At 51.2% G+C, this 22,475-nt stretch overlaps 1 protein-coding gene across 1 annotated transcript; it reads left to right on the top strand.

The window, feature by feature from the left end:
* The first annotated feature begins 401 nt into the window (after nucleotides 1-401).
* Nucleotides 402-1,549, top strand: LOC146356360 (vomeronasal type-2 receptor 26-like). Its single transcript, XM_084840177.1, has 2 exons — nucleotides 402-405; nucleotides 600-1,549. Exons 1-2 carry the CDS (start codon nucleotides 402-404, stop codon nucleotides 1,547-1,549), a joined length of 954 nt encoding a protein of 317 aa, XP_084696303.1.
* Nucleotides 1,550-22,475: the final 20,926 nt, after the last annotated feature.

The following is a 22,475-nucleotide window of genomic DNA, read 5'->3' as shown; positions in this document are numbered from 1 at the left end:
TGTTTTAATTCTCTCTTCTATTCATTTAAAACCATTTAAGAATATCTCCTATGAATGTGTAAGATAAGAAGACTTTATGAAGGATTCCTACCATGCATAGGAATCTTAAGGGGAGTTCATTGGAATTAGTCATTGCTATCACTTAGCCTAACATACCCCACCGGGATATGGTGAAAATAAAATTAGGATAACACAGAGACTCTCCTGAACAATGTTTGGCTTATCACATTTGCTAATTCATATTTGAACAACACAGGATGCTACTTTTATTCCAAGTCAACCAAAAAATCCCTGAAGCTCAGTATTTACTATTTTACACAGGCTGGCATCAGCTCAGTTACATCTCTCAGATCCAGGTTTCCTGCCCCAATGACCAGAGATTATTTTTTGGCGATGAGGCCATGGGTGGAACCTACTGATCAGAAAGCACGTCCTCTATCAGGGAAGTTCTTTCTCTCTCTCTCTCTCTCTCCTCTATTACACATTGTTGTTTCCTGACCTTTTCCATTTTCCCATCTCTCTTCCAAATGGAATAGAACACCACAGGTTCTGGATGTATGACTGATATTAATGACGCTGACTTCACTCCTTCTTCTCAGATGCAGACCATTGCACCAAGTGTCCAGAAGATCAACATCCAAACAAGGCCCATGATCAATGTGTCCCCAAGGATATCACCTTCCTCTCCTATGGAGAACCTTTGGGGATAATCTTGGCTTCCTTTGCACTATTCTTGTTTTTAATCACATCCTCTGTGTTAGGAATCTTCATTAAATACTCAGAAACACCAATAGTCAAAGCCAACAACCGGAACCTCTCCTACATTCTCCTTGTCTCCCTTTTGCTTTCCTTTTGGTCCTCCTTCCTGTTCATTGGGCGTCCAAGGAAAGTGACCTGCCTTTTCCGACAAACAGCCTTCAGCATCATCTTCTCAGTTTGCATCCCTTCTGTGTTATCCAAAACTATCACCATGGTGCTGGCGTTTCTGTCCACAAAGCCAGGGAACAAGGTGAAGAGATGGCTGGGGAAGAGTCTTGCCAACTCCATTGTAATTTCTTGTTCCAGTGTCCAAGTCGTCATCTGCTCCATCTGGCTGGGCATCTCTCCACCCTTCCCTGACTCTGACGTGCACTCCCAGCCTGGGCAGATTACCCTGGAATTCAATGAAGGGTCTGTCGCCATGTTTTATACTGCTCTTGGCTACATGGGCTTCCTGGCTGCCACCTGCTTGATGGTGGCTTTCCTAGCTAGAAATCTGCCTGGGGCCTTCAATGAAGCAAAGTTGATCACCTTCAGTATGCTAGTCTTTTGCTCTGTTTGGGTCTCCTTTGTGCCCACCTACCTGAGCACGAAGGGGAAATACATGGTGGCCGTGCAGGTCTTCTCTATCTTGTCCTCAAGTGCTGGGTTACTGTGCTGCATCTTTCTTCCCAAGTGCTACATTATTGTATTGAGGCCAGATCTGAATAGAACGGAGCATCTCTTCCTGAAAACTATCGATGGCATCTTATCAGAGTTAGAGAGGTGGAAGAATTCCACCTCCACTTAGTGATGTACGAACGTTATGAAATCCGTTCCGTTTCTTTTTCATAGCTTGTTAGGGATCTTTCATCCCATCATGTGCAGTGATTTCAGAAAGTGTGTTGAATGCAGTCCACATTTTCTGGTTGGCCGTTTGCAAACTCCCGAGATTGGCCTGTGTCTGCCTCTGTTCAAGGAGGGAGGGAAATCCCATTGACAGCAAATTGGCTTCTGATTTGGAGGTGACAGGCACTGCTTTCCCACCCAAGCAGTAGTGCCTAAAGCAACTGCTTAAAAAAAATCTTAAAAGATTCCAAGCCCTGCCACATGAATTTCATGAACGGCACACTCCTATGCAAGTTTAGACAGAAAAAAGTTCTACAACTGCATGGCTGGCTGGTTAATGCTGTGAGTTGTAGGACTTTTTTCTGGTCAAAATGTGCATAGGGTTGTGCCTTAAATAGCCAGTGAAATCCAAACTTTGAAGGCTTTCTCCTGCTTGGCTGAAAAAAAGACACCCCCATCCACCCAGGGAGCTCATGTGTTTGGAGGTGCTGGGTAAAACAAGGGTACATAAATTCAAAAAGGGGATCCTCACAATTTCATATGATTTTTAAAGGGGAGACCCACAAAACCAGTATCCAATCACAGAGCACATCTGTCTCCACTTACTGAAGTAAAATATATGGATTTTCCACCAGCCTAAACTGCTGCATTTAAAATGGGTTATTCTGCTTCTGTTTTAAATGCAGGATCACAACTGAGTGCCTTTACACGTGCTCCCTTATGCCCCCTTCTCCTGGTAGCTTAGCTTCTGCAGTACCGTTTTCTACTGGCCCCAATCCTGGGCACTTTCTTATTTGGGAGTTAGCCATATTGAACTCAATGGGACTTACTTCTGAGTAGACATAAGATCACCCTGTACGTCCGCAACCCTTGGGTGAACCCCATTGAATTAATAGGTGCTCTGAAACAACAGAGGACATTGCTTCTGCTCTTGGTGGGGTGGGGGATCAGATGTGTCTCCTTCGCTGCAGGGAGGCATTTTACCCTCTTCTCCCTCCAATTGAGAAATGCAGAGGCAGGAGACACAACTGGCAGGCATTTGTCTGTATTTGTCCCAGTGATAGGCTAATGGCAGCCACCATGAGCATTTTGCCTCCTGGAGAGCCACTCCTCAGGAAATCCTCTGGAGCTGGAGGTAAGTGATGCCATTCCGGTGCAGAATCCGGTGGTCAGATTCTCTGGAATCCAGCCTCATTTGAGTCCACGGCAGAATTTTCTGACATCCCTTGTCCCAACACAGGTCTTTGCAAGCCCTTCCAAATGCAGGGGAAGCTGGGCCCATGGGTTCATTGGTCTTTCTTCCCTGGCAGCTTGTGTCTTGGCTCACTTCCTTGAGCCATCTGGAACTGTAAAGGTTTCCTCCAGAAATGGGCTTCTCCTTGCTGCAGCTGTGTCTTGTTTAGGGCAGACTTGGTCTGGGTGGATTCCGGGTGCTGACTCAAAGAAGATGGGAATGGGTTCCATTTATTTTGTGATGTTTTTATCACCTCCCCAAGGGGGTTACAATAAAAATTTCTCAGCGGCGTTTGATACTATTGACCATGGCAATGTTCTGGACTGACTCTGTGAGTTAGGGGTTGAGGGCAGGCTCTTTCGGTAGTTCTGGTCCTACTTGCAGAGTCATTCTGAATGTTGACCTGTTCAGTGAATGAATGAATGAATACATGTTTATTATTTTAAATACCTATGTCTTGGTCTGGGTGGATCTGAAGATTAGTGTATCTCACCCCATGGGCTAAGGATATAAAGAGTAGAGTCCTACTGCTTTCTTTCCTAAATCAGCCGATGGTGGAAGCTTGTGTTTTGGGGAGTCCTAGGAAAAGTTTGGGGCCGCGGTGGCTTAGTGGTTAAGACACTGAACTGCAGACTGGAAGGTCGGCAGGACAGCAGTTCGAGACCCGAGTGCCGCGTGACGGAGTGAGCTCCCGTCTTCAGTCCCAGCTTCTGCCAACCTAGCAGTTTGAAAGCAAGAAATTGCAAGTAGATAAATAGGTACCGCTTTCGTGGGAAAGGTAACAGCATTCCGTGCACCTCGGTGTTCAGTCATGCCGGCCACATGACCACGGAAGCGTCTTCGGACAGTGCTGGGTCTTCGGCTTAGAAATGGGGATGAGCACCGCACCCTAGAGTCAGACACAACTGGTTGGGGACACCTTTTAGGAAAAGTTTGGATCCACACAGTGACTTCTATAGGGTACTCCTCCATATGTCACAGTCACAAACATGGCAATTCTCCCCTGCAGGATCCAGCCAACCCTAAACAGGAGCACTGAAGAATCTCAGTAGGCACAACCTCCCTCCATTTCAGCTTATTAGCCAGCCCCACAGCCCCGTTTGAAGCTGTCTTCTAATATGGTGAGGGGATCAGGGTGGTGGTGAACACCTCCCTTGAGGAGGGAGTGATGCCATCAGCCCTCAAGGAAGCAGTGATAAGACCACTCTTAAAGAAGCCCTCCTTGGATCCCCAAGTTCTGAACAACATTTGCCCAGTTTCTAATCTGCCATTTTGGGGCAAGGTGATTGAGTGGGTGGTGGCGATGAAGTTAAAGGCACACTTAGAAGAAGCCAATTATCTACACCCATTTCAGTCAGGCTTCAGGCTTGGGCATGGGGCAGAAACAGCCTTGTTCGCCTTGGTGGATGATATGAGGAGGGCTCTGGATAGGGGTGAATGCTCCTTCCTTGTTCTCCTCGACCTCTCAGCAGCTTTTGATATCGTTGACCATGGTATCTTCCTGGACCCCATGGAGGGGTTGGGCATTGGAGACACCATATTGCGGTGGTTCCAGTCCTTCCTCTCCAGCATGTATCATAGGGTAGCACTGGGAGAGGAGGTTCCGGACCCATGGCCACTCACTTGTGGGGTGCCACAGGGTTTCATCCTCTCCCTGATGCTATTTAACATCTATGTGAAGCCGCTGGGGGCTATCATCAGGAGGTCTGTGGTGTGGTGTCATCAATATGCAGATGACACGCAGCTGTACCTCTCATTCAAATCTTCACCAAGGTTGGCCGTAGAATCCCTGTCTAAATATCTGGAGACGGTGAGTGGCTGGATGGGGAGGAATAAACTGAACCCTGACAAGACCAAGGTACTTTTGGTGGGAGACAAAAGGAGGCTGGGGGATGTTGACCTGGTGTTGAATGGGGTACGGCTACCCTTGAAAGACCAGGTCTGCAGCCTGGGTGTCATTTTGGACTCCCAGCTGTCCATGGAGGCTCAGGTGTCAGCTGTGAGCCCAACAGCACTGTATCAACTCCATCTGATATGGCGGTTGCACCCCTTCCTTCCCAACCATCTGCTCCCATCGGTAGTACATGTCCTGATCTCCTTTCGTTTAGACTACTGTAATGTGCTGTACATGGGGTTACCCTTGAAGATGGTTCGGAAGCTGCAGCTGGTACAGAACACGGCAGCTCGCGTGATTAAAGGCAGCTGCCGGTGAGATCACATCACTCCAGTGCTGAAGGAGTTGCACTGGTTACCAGTTGTTTTCTGTGCCAAATTCAAGGTGTTGGTTTTGACCTTTCAAACCCAATATGGTTCAGGCCCAGCCTATCTTAAGGAGCGCCTCCAGCAACACCAGACAGGCCGCTTAACAAGATCAGCCTCAGATGGCCTTGTCACTGTCCCATCAGCCAGGACAGCTAGACTGATGGGGACGAGGGAGAGGGCCTTCTCTGTGGTGGCCCCCACTCTGTGGAACACCCTCCCTAGGGATCTCTGCCATGCCCCCTCTTTAATGAGCTTCTGCCATGCATTAAAAAAGTGGTTGTTCAGGCAGGCATTTGGGGTGGGTTAGGGTATTTTAGAAAATGTTTTTATTGTAGAATTTTAATGTTTTAAACTGTTTTATTATATACTTTGTACAGAGTGGCTGGGTGACCAGCCAGATGGGCGATTAAGAAATTTAATAAATACATACATCCATACATACATACATGTGGTTGTGTGCTTTTAAGCTTGGAGCAACTAATGCTCCTACATCAAAGGACGGAGCAATCCTATGGTCCCTGGGTTTGTGTTTCAGGGATCATAGGACAGGTTGGAAAAGCCCTCTGAGGTTGGAGATCACTCTCCAACCTCAGAAGGGGGCATCAGAGAACCACTTCCTGCCCCTTTGCAGCTGGTGTGGAAAGTACCGTACCAGCTCCTTCTCCAAGGTTGGAAAAGCGACCTCAGAAGAGGAGGAAAGGAGTGCTGGGCAGGGAGGGAAGGAGACCAGAGCAGCCAGGATACGATTTATCCTGAGCATCCTCCAGCCTACTTCCCTCCCCCTCTGAAGTGTCCTCACTAGATGGCCTGAAAAGCCCATTTAGTGAAAATAGAGGACATCAGAGGACAGGGAGGCAAAGATTACCTCTGTCAGGGGTGTTTCTGAGCACAGGGAGTGGGATAGCAGTTCAGATTCTGAAGGAGAACCACCAGACACGGGGAGGTGTTTTCCCAGGCTAGTCTAGACATGACTGGGCCAGCTTCTCAGGTTACAAACATCCAGCTGGCTGAGGATGAGGGTCCCTCTACACCCCCCCCATGAGTGACAGCGAACAGAAGGAGGCGGGGTTTGGGGAGTCTGATCTAATCGATGCCAGACACAGGTGCAGAGCAAAGAGAGAGAACGCAGGGGCGGAACTTTGACGGTCTGCTCGATTGGCCTTGTGTGAAAAGCTGTGCTCAGAGGCCTCATGAGACAGAGGGACCTCTCCCCCCACTTACGTTAGGTGAGTGAGACCTCCTTCCTCTTCAAATGGCAGGTAACTCTCATAACTTCCTTTTGAATGCCCTGAAGGCATTCCTTTGTAGACTGAGAGTCACTGAGAATTTGCATCTGTATGACCCTGTGAAGTAATGCATTAAAAGCTGTAGACTGAAGCCTCTCATCTGTGTTTGTTCTTGGCATTGAAATATAGTGGAGGCTAAAGGAATCCTGACAACCTCTGCCCCCCTCCTGCCCTGCTCGCTTCAGCCTGGCAGGGCATAGGAAGCTTTGGTGGCTTCCGAGTGGTGACAGCGCAGTCCATAGGACTGCGTTCTAAGTCCCTAATACAGTGGAGGCTGGTGGCTCCAATGTCAGTGGCACAGGGATCCACTCTGGGTTTCAATCAGAACCAGTCAGAGCTCTAAAGGCGCTCTCCAAGGTGTTTTGCATAATGAGGGCATAAAGCAAAGCAAAGGAGAACCCTTACAAGGGTCATCCTCCATGGAATCACAGTGAGTGACAATACCAGGTTCCAAAAGTAATTCAGGACTGGGGACATGTTATTGTCCCCCTGACCAAAATGCTCAGGGTGATCTTCAGATGGAGTATGAAATCAGAGAGGCATCCAAATGCAGAAGTGTTGTAGTCATGGGTGCCTATTCGCTATCGGGCCAGGTTTAAGGTATTTGTATGAGTGTACAATGCCCTAAGCATCTTGGGACCAGGATACCTGAGAGAGCGCCTCTCACGGCAGCCTGGCTTTATATATTTGCGTCTGCAGCAGCCCATCCACAGCCGGAACTCCTGCTATGGACGGTCCTGGTCGGCTGCTCCGCGGAGCCGCTGCGGAGCTGAGCCAGCTGGGCAGGATTCCGGGGGGGGGGGTGAGGACCGGATCGCCTCTCCCCCATCGAGGATTCTGTGGGGAGAGACGGAGCACCTCCCATCCCACCACGAATCACATCCGCGAAAAGGTAAGTGACTTTCGTACATCCCTACCTAATAGTCAGGGCTGTCTTGATAAGGAAATTCTGGTGGGGCAAGTGAAGGAGGCACAGGCAAAGAGCCTGGGGCAGGTGCTGGAGGAGGAGTAGGAAGAGGTGGAAGGAGGTCATCCCACAGTCAGGATTGGCTGGATCTGGCTAAGGTGGCCATGGAGTGACTCAGCTGCCCACTGACCAGCGTCCCAAGTGAGAGGGTGTTTTCAATGGTGGGAGACATTGTGACACCCCACTGCTCCTGCTTGGATGCTAAGTTGGTGGAGTAGCTGGTCTTCCTCAAGGTCAACCTGATCCTGCTTGGATACCCTACCCTCAAGCCCTCGGGTCAGGGACCAGCCCTCTTATTTTGGCTGGCTTTTTGTCTTTATTTCAGTCAGGAAGGGCAGTGTGTGTGTGTGTGTGTGTGTGTGTGTGTGTATCTCTGTGCATTCAGAGCAGCAACTCAAGTCTGACTGCCCTCAGGGGATTGCTCTAGCATCTCTGTATCTCTTTTCCTGCCTACCTTGCTGCCCTCAGTGCAGTAAATCAACTCTGAATAGGCAAGACACTCTTCTTAGCCTGTCCTGCCTGGTTCCTCCACTGCCAGGAGGACTGTGCCAGCCTTGAACGTCCCCACCTGAGTGGTGGCTGGCTGGTACTGCTGGTGGCTATGGCTTAGCCAAAATCTTCAGGGGGTGTAAAAACTCCTTTATAAGCAAAGGCTTCAATGTTTGGGCTATTTAATTTAGAAGAAAGGCCAAAAAGGGGGAGGCTTAGATGGAGTAGAGAAAATGGAGCAGTGCCGAGATAAGCTCCACTGAGTTCAGTGTGACTTATTCCCAGGGAATGTGTCTTGCAGCCAAAGAGAGGGTTAACTTTTCTTCCTTTAAAGAGTGTCAGGTCATCCAGTGAAGCCGAATAGTGGCAGATTCAGGACAGACAAAAGGAAAGTACTAGGAGATGGGGGGATTGTTTTGCACTTCAAAGAACCTACACCAGAGGTTAGGGATAGTGACTTCCTAATTGTCACCTTAACCTTTTGGTTCGCAACTCTAATTCCCTCTGTGGTTTGTCAGGTCTTGATACCTTTTGCTTTAGTTCTTGAGAACAGGAAATTTTATGCATGGCTAGCACAAAAGCCACTGGACCTAACCATCTGAGATTGGGCAGTTTCAGTCCCTCCATAGGGGCTACCACGTCCTCAAATTCCATTTACTGATTTGGAAGCACTGAAAAATGAGAGCTTTTTGCTTTGACAGATTTTCTTGAAAAAAGAAAATTTTACCTGTGCCTACCACAGTAGTAATGTATGGCTGTGAGAGCTGGACTATAAGGAAGGCTGAGCGCTGAAGAATCGATGCTTTCAAACTGTGGTGCTGGAGAAGACTCTTATGAGTCCCCTGGACTGCAAGGAGGTCAAATCAGTCAATCCTAAAGGAAATCAACCCTGAGTGCTCATTGGAAGGACAGATACTGAAGGTGAAGCTCAGATATTTTGGCCACCTAATGCAAAGAGAAGACTCCCTGGAAAAGACCCTGATGCTGGGAAAGACTGAAGGCAAAAGGAGAAGGGGACGGCAGAGGATGAAATGGCTAGATAGCATCACCGATACAGTGAATATGAACTTGAGCAAACTCCGGGAGAGAGTGGAGGACAGGAAGGCCTGGCGTGCTATGGTCCATGGGGTCACAAAGAGTCGGACACGACTGGATGACTGAACAACAACAAGCACAGATTTCACTGGACCTAACTGGCTGAAAATTGGCAGGATTAATCATCTTCATTGGTGATGCCTGGTCTCCAAATTTCATGTGTTTATCATGAAATAAAAAAAAAATTAAGGCCATTTCTGTTTTCCAGCACAAGTCATTGGAAAAATGTAATTCAGATTACTGAATCTTACTTCAGATCTGGAGTCTGAAGTACATCGGATCAGGTCTGAAGCCATCCAAAGCAGATCAGGGCCAAATCCGAAGTGGCCTCTGAAGCAGGTGGGGGGGAGGGGGTAGCTGTGCACACCTCTACCATAAGACCTAATGAGAACAGATAGGTGATCAATAAGTTGACCATGTGGTACATTCCAAGAAGCAGGTAAGTAGTTTAAAAGAATATTTACATCAGTAATAAATAAATAAATAAATATCGAATTGCTTTCCAATACAAAATTTATCTGTACAATAACTTCCTCCCAAAGGAGTTGGCCATTGGGCATTTTCAAAACATATGAATAAAAGAAGCATTGACTGCATTACACCTCTGACAATTAGCCAAATTTGACAAGCCATAATTAAAAAGATGTTGAGTCATCCAATAGAGCTGAAACAAGAGCTTTTGCTGAATAGGGCGTCACTGAAGATCCATGGAAATGTTCAATACCGAAGCCAAAACGGCAGTGCATTGATTAAGCAAAATAGGACGTTCCAATTCCCTGTTCCATTCCTGCTACAAACCACTTGCGTCATATTGATTCATTGATAATAAATGTTTATAAACATGAATCGTAGGTCGATACATCTGATCAGCTTCTGTAAGTGTTTCCAATAGTGAAGGAGACTCCGAAGAAGTAAGAGCAGCAGGACCAAATCTAGATACTAGCAAATGTTTCAATTGCAAGTCCTGCCATTCCACTGAAGCCAACAAATCAAATTGAACTCGCAGGGTTGAAAATACGAAAAATTCATAATCAGTCCACACTAACTGATCTTAAGTAAAGATCATCTTTTCAGTCCAGGTCCGCCATAAAAACATTTTCTTGCCAGTCCTTAAATCTGGATTTCTAGGGATGTACAAAAGGGAATTACCTTGTCCCGCAGCTTGCTTCGCGGTGGGGGGGAGGCGCTTCGCTTCTCTACCCGAAGTTCAGGCCGGGGGGGAGGCGCCCTGCCTCACCCAGCTGAAATTCAGGCCGGGGGGGGAGGCGCCCCGCCTCGCCCAGCAGAAATTCAGGCCGGGGAGAAGCGCCCCGTCTCCCCGGCCATGAAAGAAAAAGTGAAAAAAACACACACAAACCCCGTGATAGGCTACGTAACGATTAACGTAGCCTATCACGGCTAGATTTCCAAAGTCACCCGTGATAGGCTACGTTAATCGTCATGTAGCCCATCACGGGTGACGTTGGGGGGAAAAAAAAGCGTGTACGCAAATGGCGGCGGCCCATGGGCGCCACCATTTGTGTTCCTTATTTTGGCACGTCTAGTCTGCATAAAGATTTACATAGACTACGGGGAAAATAAGGGCACGCTATTTGTGTTGCCCTTATTTTCGCCGTAGTCTACGTAAATATTTACGTAGACTAGACGTGCCAAAATAAGGAACGCAAATGGCGGTGCCCATGGGCCGCCGCCATTTACGTACATGCTTTTTTTTTTTCCCAAAGTCACCCGTGATAGGCTACGTGACGATTTACGTAGCCTATCATGGCTGACTTTGGAAATCTGGCCGTAATAGGCTACGTAAATCGTCATGTAGCCTATCACAGGTGTTTTGTTTTGTTTCTTTACTTTTTTGTTTTGTAATGGTGGCGGTGGCAGCCGGTCAGGAGACCGGCCGCCGCCCTTGCCCCCAACGAACTGCTGCCGAACCGCCGCCAGGACCAGCCGCTGAGAGGGACATTTGGCCACGGTAAGTCCCATCAAGGGGGGGGCAGGGGGCCGGCGGAGAATTTCCCCAACACTTTCAGGGGGCCGAATGCGTCGGCACTCGGCATCCCGAAGATTCGTGGAGAAATTCTCCGCCAGCCCTACGGATTTCCCCATTAATTCAATTTAGCATGGGAAAATGGATCAAACTGAAATTGACATGACATTACATGCCAAACTTCCCTAACTGCCAAAGTTGTGGGAGGAGCTCTGTCTACCTTGATATGCAGTTTGAGAAGGTCCCATTGATAAGCACTCTTTTGTTCGATTGTGTAGCCAACTGTGGATCCACCAGATCGTTGTTTCATCTAGCCCACTTTGAGGTAGTTTGCTCAAAGATGATGGAGATTTCATGTGTTTGAATTTATGCATGCACGAGTGCTTGAATTTAGTACCGTTATTACTTTTGTGGTAAAGAAACAAGACAGATCTTGTCTGAGAGAGTGTTTCTTAAGAAACAGAATTCTGTATTACCCATATGGAGAGTGAAGGATTAAACCCTAGATGGTAGCTGGTTTTAGGAGAAATCTGGCTATTGGAAAGAATCTCTGAACCAGGGCACTTACCACAGGTAGAACTCTTCATGCACCCCAGAGAGAGATGCTAAGCCCAGGCTGTGATATGCTGAGATGTTCCTGTACCTGACAATTGGGAATGTCCAGGTCTCCCAGCGAAGGAAGGCCTGGGTAGTGTTTGCAGGTGAGGCACTCCTGCAGCATCTGCCTTGGCAGTCCTGGTCTGCCTTCTGGCGAGCCCCTTTGACCAGCCCACCTTCCCTTTCTTTGCTCTCCCCACCATCCTCCTGTTCCTGCTCCCTCTCAGTGCCTGATAGTAGCAGCTTGAGGAGTCCCAGCTGTTGCCACTGAGGCGTCCCTTTTCTCCCACAGCTGTGGCATGCTTCCCTCATCATCTTGGGCCCTCCACAGGCAGTGCTCCATGTTAACTGGATACTCACACACAGCTCCCTCCTGCCTCTTTGCCGGGTGTTTCTAGCAAGAGAAGGAGGAGGACTTGACCCAGTGAGTCCTGATGGGCTGTTACAAGAATACAGACAGTTGTGAGCGGAGATGGGTTAAAGAAGACGCAGACAACAAGCTTGGGTTGAAAAGTGGGCCACATTTATTAAATACCTGCAAAAGGGTAACTAAGACGGGCATCTAACTGTGTCAGCGGCTAGCTGGCACTTCTTGGGCGAAAACACACCCAGCCTGAGGAGTGGCGGTGATCTCGCCACCCCTCCGGTCTGCCCCTTCTGGGGGAGGTAGACCTTCCGGTGTCACCCCCGACCTGGTGCTGCACAACACCTGGGTGAGTGAGTAGGGTTGGTCTCCCAGGCAACCCTTATCCCCCTGCCAAGCCGCACAACCCATTTAGGGGGCCTCAGGTGTCACCTGTCACCATAAGGTGGCTCTGCATGCACACCATCCCTACTTTCCTGTTTTTGCCCGTCCTAGCCGCCACAGGAGTCACAAGCCTAGAGCTTGTGAAACTCCCCCCACCTGCGCAGAAGAACTTCCCGCAGGCCCCTTTGCAGATCAGACAGAAATATGTTATTCACTACATGGGACAGGTGGACACCGTCCTTCCTGTAACGCTCCCTCCATGTCCACAGAATTCCCTGGCGGGTGGTGCATCCATCACCTTATTCGCATAGGCCATAAGCCATTTCTCTGTGCACATTTGGACATGCCCTGCCACTGGCAATATCATTCCATTCCTTCCCATTGATCCATGGGAGCAGTGAGGGCTGTAATAGGCTACTTCCAGCCAGGTATGCCAGACCACCTGCACCTCAACCAAGGCCTTTTCGATCAGGTCCTCGCCTGGCTTACAGCCGAAGTCATTCCTCTCAATGTGCAGCACCTGGACCTGCGGAGGAAGACTGACCAACTTCGGTGAAACAGAGTGAGGAGGGGGCTCCCACCGTATGCCTCATCTGTGAAGCCAGTGGATCTTAATGTGTCAGGACGACCGAAGCTGAAGTCCAAAGAAGACATACAAGCCCTTCGTGCAGCACAAGACATCAAAACATGCCCATGTAAGAGCACCCATTCCGGCGTGTGACTAGTCTGTTGGTCTAAGGAATAAGCACATTAGGGCAAGCAAAGCGAAAATTTTGTCAGGAAGCAGCAGACAACTCACGAGCACGGGCCGGAATGCTGTGAAGCCCCGTTTTCAAACTGCCATAACGTGCCTGTGAGAGAAACCTCCAGTGGCCACTATGGAGACTGCTTCAATGTAACAACAGTGGTTCTGAACTACAGTTATCTAGGCCTAGCAGGGTAGAGCTAATGTAGAAACTGCCCAAATTGCCCTTATGTCAAGAGTAAGCTGTTGAAGTGATAAAATGGAGGCCCCTCCTCAGACCTGCGGCATTCCATAAAAACCCAAAAGGTCCCGATGGGCATAACCCATTGACTTGCGTTTGGCTGTGGGCCACTGCCGAGCCCTTGCCATACTGATCAGTTTGATCACCAAATGCGTAAGTGAGTTACACTGGGACAGACCTGTACCTTGAAGTATATCAAGGCCCTCCGGGACAAGTCAGACTTGGGAGCCCTGATTAACCCTGAATTCCTAAGGGGGCTTGAAGAAGGCCATTAAGGCTGCTGCGTGGAACTGGGAAACGTCTTATTGGAAAGCGCAACTGGAGGGCCATTACCCCCGGAGCCTGAAAGGGGGTATCTGGGGAGAGAGGGTGGCTAAATTCACTAAAGCAGGTGACATCTGTGCCCAACCTAATATTGTGCACCGCACCCTAAAATCTGACATGGAGTCAGTGAATCCCACCGTTGTGGGCTGGGAGGCTGAATGGCCAGCTTATGACTTATGGTCCCAGATAGTCTGTAGTTCCTTAAGGAGGTGCAGAATTGCAGCCAATGGTTTATAGGTAAGCTCCGTGAATCCTATCGCTGAAGCTTTGCCTAATGCACAGGCACACCCTACCTGTTCTGTCGTAGGCAGCTCCTGTACTGAGTAGGGATGCACGAAAGTCACTTACCTGGTCTCGCAGCTTGCTTGGCGGTGGGGGGGAGGCACTTCGCTGCTCCCCCCGAAGTTCAGGCCAGGGGGGGAGGCTTCCCGCCTTGCCCGGCCGAAATTCAGGCCGGGGGGGAGGCTTCCCGCCTCGCCCGGCCGAAATTCAGTCCGGGGAGAAGCACCCCGTCTCCCCGGCCGCGAACTTCAAAAGAAAAAGAAAAAAAAAGCACCCCGTCTCCCCTGCCCCCCACCTCCCCCCCCCCGGGATGGGACTTACCTTTCACGAATGTCCCTCCCGGCGGCGGGTCCTGGCTGCGGTTCAGCAGGTCTTCGTCAGGGGCGGGGGAGGCACCCGGTCTTTCGACAGGCTGCCGCCGCCGCCATTACAAGAAAAGTAAAAAAAAAACAATGCCCCTGTGATAGGCTACGTAACGATTAACGTAGCCTATCACAGCTAGATCTGCAAAGTCAGCTGTGATAGGCTATGTTAATCGTCACGTAGCCTATCACGGGTGCCTTTAAAAAAAAAAAAGCGCATACGCAAATGGCGGCCCCCATAGGGAGCCGCCATTCGCGTTCCTTATTTGGTCCTTGTAGTCTATGTAAAGATTTACATAGACTACGGCGAAAATAAGGGCAACGCAAATAGCGTTGCCCTTATTTTTGCCGTAGTCTACGTAAATCTTTATGTAGAGTACAGGAACCAAATAAAGAACGCGAATGGCGGCTCCCTATGGGGGCCGCCATTAGCCGTACATGCTTTTTTTTTTTTTTTCAAAGTCACCTGTGATAGGCTATGTGATGGTTAATGTAGCCTATCACGGCTGACTTTGCAAATCTAGCCGTGATAGGCTACGTTAATTGTTATGTAGCCTATCACAGGGGCGTTGGTTTTTTTTTACTTTTCTTGTAATGGCGGCGGCGGCAGCTGGTCGAAAGACCGGGTGCCGCCCCCGCCCCTGACGAAGACCTGCCGAACCGCCGCCGGGACCCGCCGCCGGGAGGGACATTCGTGAAAGGTAAGTCCCATCCCGGGGGGGGGGAGGCGGGGGGCAGGGGGGGGAGAATTTCTCCCCAAACAACCTTCGGAGGACCGAATGCGTTGGCACTCAGCCCCCCGAAGTTTCAGGGAGAAATTCTCCCCCATCCCTAGTACTGAGAGCTATGGAATGCAGGATGGCATGCCTGGCTTCAGTGTCCCAGTCTCTCATAGTATTGCAAGGATGGGATCTGGGAATGGAGCACCCGCAGGGCTAAGGCCCGGAAGTCGTTGACCTAATTTCATGACAAAGCATCAACAACTGGGTTTGCCTAACCCGGCACATGGTGGACTCAGAACCAGATGTTGTAAAACCGACACTGGAGTGTGAACACACTGGCCCATGACATGACCCTCCAATTTCAGGAGGACAGAGAATGAATAATGTGGTCATGTCGTCATACTGAAGGGGGGTTACTGACTTGGCTATGAGATCATCCAAAATGTGTCTGGTGGTGGCATGCCTCCCTCTACAGGCTGCTACCCACAGCACGATTGGACCTGCTCTAAGAGTCTGAAACCCCCTGGGATAGCGGCGGAACCGCGTGAATCCGCAGACTGGCTTTGAGGAGCAGCTCACGCCTCCGGAAGGAGGTGCCATTAAAGCCTTACTAAGTTGAAGCCATGCCCATGGATATGTGCGCACAGCAGAAGTGACCCTGGTTTGATGGTGTGGCAGCCACAGTTCCTGCACTGCCCCAAATTGAGCCAGTGCGAGAAGGCACGCCTAGGGGCCGCTACCCTAACTGAGAAAAGAAGATGCCCTACAATATCTTGCATGGCCCCCCAAGGGAAACACTAGGAAGATGTATAACTGCTTGGAGCTGTGCCTAAAGGACCTGAAAGTTGTCCTGAGGGAGGTGAGAATAATGCCTAAGGGTGTCAGATTGGCTTCACCGAATGTTGATGTGGGAGACAGGCCCTCAGCCTTTTGAGAGATAAGGGATACCAGTAACAGGAAAGGGAAGCAATACTTGCGTTAGGTCAGAACATTGACCACCAACTTTGGACTCCATGTAGCATATGCCCATAAGGGCCTTGTGGCTGGGATCGCCAACCAAGACAACTGCCCCATCGACGAGGTGTATCGCATTGAGCATAGATGATCAGTGAACTTGTGATTAACCGACTGGCTCTCGGGTAAGGGAGGTTATGAATCAGGATAACTCCCTAGAGGATTTCCCTGGCACTATTTTGAGAAGGGAAATCCCTAGGGTTGATATCAGGGTGTGGAAAAAGAGGGGGGGGCTATAACCCTTCTGCCAGTACTGCCTTATTAAGCTCTCATGAACCTGACGACGCCTGATGAGGAGAAATGTTGCTTACGAGGAAAGGATGGCCTATGTTGACCTAGAGAAAGGGGGGAGGGGTCCTAGGACCCAGCATGAAACCATGTTCCAAGTTAAAATGCGTTCCCCCTGTTGGGTAGCATCTTAAAGCCGGAGTAGCGGCACCAAACTAACCGGGCATGGGCCCTCCAGAGGGAGCAGTAGCCTGCCCCTGGGCTTCCTACTGCCTCGGCCTTACCAAGGGGGACCCTACCATCCCCGGGCACTGTACAAGAGGTGCACAAGTGCTGACTGTTACAAGGGAGCACTTACAACAAAAAAGGACGTGTTCTGGGAGTATGCACCCTTGGGGCTGTATTCTCAGCACAGACAGTGGTGCTGAAACAGCAGACCCGCCGGGCCGAGGGCCAGTGCGGGAGACAGCCTGGGGAATGTGGCCACTGCCAGATCTGTTGCCGAAACACGGCTGGGAAGGAGTCAAAATTGGAGCGAAAGGTCCTGGTCCAACAGGTCCCTGTGCAGAGAAGGGTCAATGGTGGCCCTCCTGTGGAAGGCCTCGACATAAGCCAGTCACACACCTCCTCAGGTGAAAGCCATTACAAGAAGGAGTAGCCCCGGTGGCATCGCCACTCGCCAGATTAGTGTATGGATCCGATATGCCACTTACATGGATGCCCGAGCGGGCGGCGGCAGGGCGAGGGATCCTGAATTAACCTAGCAGAACCCTGTAAGACGCTGAGTTAAGCAGCTGGGGCTACGGTGGGGTGTGACTGATGGAGCCGCAGGTGGCCCAGGCGTCATATAGGGAGATGACCTTGGGAGGGACAGCTGCCCCAGGGAGGTAAGCCAATGCAGCAACCCCAAGGCCCTGAAGGTCGCCCGTCTGGACAAGTGAGGTGAAGTGCAGCCATCTTACCCATATCCAGGGCAGCCAATCCAGTGTGGGCGTGCTCTGATCCCCAACTGGAAAAAATGGATGTTGTTGCTTGCGCTCGGGGAAGAGGAGGCTGCAGAACGGAGGAGCTCCACCGAGGGCGGTGAGCCATCCGGAAGAGCCAGGAAGAGGAGGTGGATGCTTAAACAGTGTCCAGGCCAGCTGAAATAGAAAGAAGTAGTGAATGCTGAGTCTGTTTGTTGCGTTCATTTGGGCTGGACCGTCAAGGGTTTCCTAGGCCTGGCTGGGGGAGGTTGGGGGATCCCTGAGGAATGCTCAGCAGCTTCCGGATGAGCAAGAATTGATGCCAGTACCGGGTCTGCTTCCTCATCAAACTCAGGATCGGGCCTTGGCAGTGGTCTCTTGGGGAGGGGAGGCGGAGCCCTACCCCTCCCTTCCTATCCCCCTTGGCCTTACCTGGGGGGCGTGATGCCAAAGTGAGTTAAGCTTGGCACGATATTGGCAAGAAAGAAGCGAGGGCCCGGGTCCCAGTACCCAGTCCAACACTCCAACCACCACCCCTAGGGGTAAATGAGGCAGGGGTCAGGGCCCACAGCAGGAGGTTCCAGTAAGCAACTCACTGGGCTCCCCTGTCAACCGGCAGCTCCCCCAGGAGGAGGGGAGTGCTGCCGTAACTGCTTAGGCCGGAGGGGCACCCCCTGCGGTCGGCAGCGGCTAGAGAGTCAAGGCACTGCTCTCTCTGAGGACCAAACTTGGGACCCTCAGTTTATGAGACTGACGTGCTGCTTTGCTGTTGTTGTTTTTTTTTGTAACTATGCTAAGAAGAGGAAGGGGGGGCAGTTCCCGCCCGCTACAAGGATCAGTGCCCAAGAGGCGCGGCCAGGGCCCACGGCCACTGAGCCCCACCTGTGCGCGGGCACACCCGGCTGAGAGCGCCCGCGACCCGGGAGCCGAGGCAGGCGCACAACAGGGAGCCGCAGCTGCCCATTTATTTATTTATTTATTTATTGGGGGGCACGCACTGCCGCCGGGAGGCAGTGAGAGCCGGCACCAATGAGTTCTGCGCCTGGGCCTGCCCGCCCACCGGTGAGCAAGGAAGCGGGGGGGGCCAAAATGCCGCCGCCGTGAGCGCCAGCGCCACAAAGGCTGGTAAGCGCCGGTGGTCACTGGCGCCACGCACGAGCGCACACCGCTGCCACAAACGCCGATGATCTCGACGCATGGCAAACCAGGCTAGGAGGGGCGGCATGCAACGCACGCACACCACGACGAGCGCCGGTGATCCCCAAGGCCAAAAAAGCCAAAAGAGGCAAACAATTTAGGGAGGGAGGTAGGGCAGTAGGCAGTCAAGTGGCTGGCCGGCGGGTCAGTGGGCAGGTGGGCCAGTGGGCGGGCGCCGCCAACGCCAGCACCCCTGCAGGGGAGCAGACCGCTGAGCGCCGTACCTGGGAATGCACAGCCGGCCCACCTGCCGGCGGGCCTGCCAAGGCAGCAAGCGCCGACCAAGGGGTGGCACCCGTGCGCCGCCGCTTCTGCGAGCACCGGCAAACCCAGAGCCGCAGCAGGTGCGCCGGGCAGACGGCGGGCGAGGAGAAAGAGGGGGGCGGACGCGCTGCTGCCGCATGCACCAGGGCCCCCAGGGAGCAGCAAACACCGGCGGCGACAGGCGCCACTTCCTAGCGTGCACCGCCACAAAAGCCGGCGCTCACCGGCGCTGCTCAGAAGCTCGCGCCCCTGCCATAATGCCGGCACTCCCACTGGCACGGTAAGCCAGCTATGAGAGGTGGCGTACAGCACGTGCAAAACCCCGGGCCGGGCGGCGTAAGGGGACCACGGCAGCCGAAGTAGGCAAATAGGTGGGTGGGTGGGTAGGCGGGCAAACGCTCGGCCGCCGTCAGCGCCAGCAGCCCGCAGGGAGTAGAACCGCGAGCGACGCACCTAGGCGTGCGCTGCCGGCACACCCGCCGAGGCAGCTAGCTCAGGCTTACTCCGGTGCCCACGCACGTGAGCCACTGCCGCGAGCGCCGGCAACCTGAAGCTGTGGCAGGTGCGCCGAGCGAACCTCGGGAAGCGAAGAGGAGGAGGGGGTGGGCGTGCCACCACCTCAAGCACCAGGACCCACAGGGGTCAGCAAGCGCCAGCGGCGACAGGCACCGCGCCCTAGCGTGTGCCGCCACCGACGCCAGCAGTCCTGCAAACGCTGGCAACACCAGAGCAAAGCTTTTTTGGGTGCGCTGCATAAATAGCACGCTGCATCCAAGGAGGCTGGTAGCTGGAATGACGACGAATCTGGTCTTCAGCAGGCAAGTCTTCCTCGTCGTTTCCAGGCAGAACTGTAGCTCTCTCTAGCTGCGTTGAGTCAGAGAGCTGAGATTGGGAGGGGGAGCTGAGTTTAAGGCAGTTCAGCCTGCCCCTCCCTGCATGGTGGTGCCACTGGGGTGCACCAATCGGAGGCCCCTACGTCTTGTCACCCCACCCGCCCGCAATGGCCCCCTTTCAGCCAGACAAGCTGGCCCCAGGGTGAGGGCATTTCTGGATGTACGACCAGTGTTAATGATGCTACAGTCACCCTCTTTTTTTTCAGATGCAGACCACTGCAGCAGATGTCCAGAAAAGCGGCATCCAAACAAGGCCCGTGATGAATGTATCCCCAAGGAGATGACCTTCCTCTCCTATGGAGAACTATTGGGGATCATCCTGGCTTCCTTTGCAGTATTCTTGTCTTTAATCACCGCCTTTGTGTTAGGAACCCTCATTAAATACCTAGACACACCAATAGTCAAAGCCAACAACCGGAACCTCTCCTACATTCTCCTCCTCTCCCTCCTGCTTTCCTCTTGGTCCTCCATTCTGTTCATTGGCCGCCCAAGGAAAGTGACTTGCCTTCTCCGACAAACAGCCTTCAGCATCATCTTCTCAGTGGCTGTCGCATCTGTGTTGGCCAAAACGATCACTGTGGTGCTGGTCTTCCTGGCCACAAAGCCAGGGAACAAGGTGAAGAAATGTCTGGGGAAGGGTCTTGCCAACTCCACTGTAATTTCTTGTTCCAGCATCCAAGTTGTCATCTGCTCCATCTGGCTGGGTATCTCTCCACCCTTCCCAGAGTCCGACATTCATTCCCAGGCTGGACAGATCATCCTGCAATGCAATGAAGGATCTGTCGCAATGTTTTATACTGCCCTTGGCTACATGGGCTTCCTGGCTGCCATCTGTTTCACGGTGGCTTTCCTAGCCAGGAAGCTGCCTGGGGCCTTCAATGAGGTCAAGTTAATTACTTTCAGCATGCTCATCTTTTGCAGTGTCTGGGTGTCCTTTGTGCCCTCCTACCTGAGCACGAAGGGGAAATCCATGGTAGCCGTGCAGGTCTTCTCTATTTTGGCCTCCATTGTTGGGTTGCTGTGCTGCCTCTTTCTTCCCAAGTGCTACATCATTGTACTGAGGCCTGACCTGAATAAAAAGGAGCATCTCATGATGAGAACTAAAGATGGGATGTTATCATAGCTAGAAATGGAAAAAAAAATCTATCCCCATTTCAGTCTGGATAAGAATCACATGTTCTGATAGACACAAAAGTACTATGGAACAAATGCAGGGCCTGTGACTTTGTCGTGGGTTGCAGTTAGATCCAAGAATAGAGGGAGGCCTTCAATGAAACACACTCATTGTTTATTAAACACACTCACGAATTGCAAATCTACACATTAATGGGGGAAATTAATTTGTCCGAGGATGCAGACATCAAAACAAGCAGACCATACATAAAACATGCCAAACTCTCAACGGGTGAAGAGAAAACAGGACTGTGGGCATTTGGGGGAAATTAGCTGAATTCTCTTGGTGGATGAACCTGAAGGCTCCAATTTGTAAAATAGGCCACAGACCTGTAGGGATCCTCCAGGCTCATTTTGGCTTTTGAGTAGGGGTGTAAAAAACCCACTTACCAGTCCGCTGAAGGGGTCCGCGGGGGGGGAAGGCAATCTGTCCCTCCTCCGGGAATCCTCCCTGGCCGGTTCCGCTCCACGGCAAGTCCGTGGAGCTGCCGGCCGGGTCCATCTGCAGCCGGACTTCCGTCCCCTGCCATGCAAATGGCATCTGGTGTAGCGGATTTGCGTCCCTGCCCTTGGCCATGATAGGCTATGAAAAAATTTACATAGCCAATCATGAAAGAGCAGGGATGCAAATGGCATCCACTATGCCATTTGCATCCCTGCCCTTAGCCAAGATAGGCTACATAAATATTTACATAGCCTATCATGGCCAAGGGCAGGGACGTCATTTGTGTCTGCAGCCTGGCAGCGGATGGCTGCAGAACGAATATGACCGATAGGGTCCATCATGACTGAGCTTCGTTGGGGGGCGGGGGGGAGCAGTCTGTTCCACCATGGAATCCGGGGGGCCGTATTGTAAAGAATCCCTCCTCACTGGAGTCTGTGGTGGATTTCTCCGCCATCCCTATGTCTGAGCCAAAGGAGGTCAGGGACAAGCTAATGGGGCATCCATGACATTATTGGGTGAGAAGATGAAAGGTTCAGGGTAAGCTTGTCAGACTGGTGAGGAAAGAAAGTTTCAGAGCTGTTTATCCTAACCTGGGATGGTGGAATCAGGCTACAATTTCTACAAGAATGTCCTGAAAACAGGAGAGACTTGAAGCTCAATTTTGGGGCACCTTGAAATTCCTGCATCTTAGTGGGTGAAGGAAAAATGTGTCCATTCAAGAAGAAAAGGTTGCAGTGGGTCTCGGCCTGTGTTGCGAAAAGAACCTAACAGGCTGAAACAGTGGGGTTGGGACAATTCATTGGCCGAGCCATCTCAGTTCTGAAAGATGGCGATTTGAGATAAGTGCTCAAAGAATATGATGAGCCTGCAGCTATTCAAAGATAGTGTTGTTTTTGCAATGTCGAAAACTTCCTGGTCTTACGCATGGTCATTGATTTTGTCATGGTTTGGGACTCCTGTTCTAAGGCAATTGAACTTTTGCAGTTCTGATTAGATTGGTTTGGCTAGATCTGACCTTGTGTACGTGACCTGCAGGCCTATTGGGTCACCATCACTTTGCTGTCACTTCCCTGCCTTAGCTCCGTCAAGGATCTCTTAAAAGGAGCCACGTCTGTGATTGCCAACTTTTACTGGAGTCTGCAGTGCCTTCCCTTCCATCGGGCAGCCTGCTAACCATCCATCACACCCCATCATGGCAAGCTTTTAGGAAGTGCCTGTAGTTCAATCAGGAGGTTAACAAAGCATGGACTAGTGTTGCTGGGTGATCCTGGTCCAGGAATAGCCATAGCTGGTGAACCATGAGTTGGGTCAATGATGTAGAGGATAAAGAAATGCTTCTTTATAGCTAGGGGTGCAATCCACCAACTCAGG

Source organism: Heloderma suspectum, chromosome 2 (assembly GCF_057233095.1).
Source record: "Heloderma suspectum isolate Gila_16-S chromosome 2, 16-S_ref, whole genome shotgun sequence".
Taxonomy (NCBI): Eukaryota; Metazoa; Chordata; class Lepidosauria; order Squamata; family Helodermatidae; genus Heloderma; species Heloderma suspectum.
The sequence above is the reverse complement of the archived record's forward strand: the minus strand, read 5'-3'. Positions and strand labels throughout refer to the sequence as shown.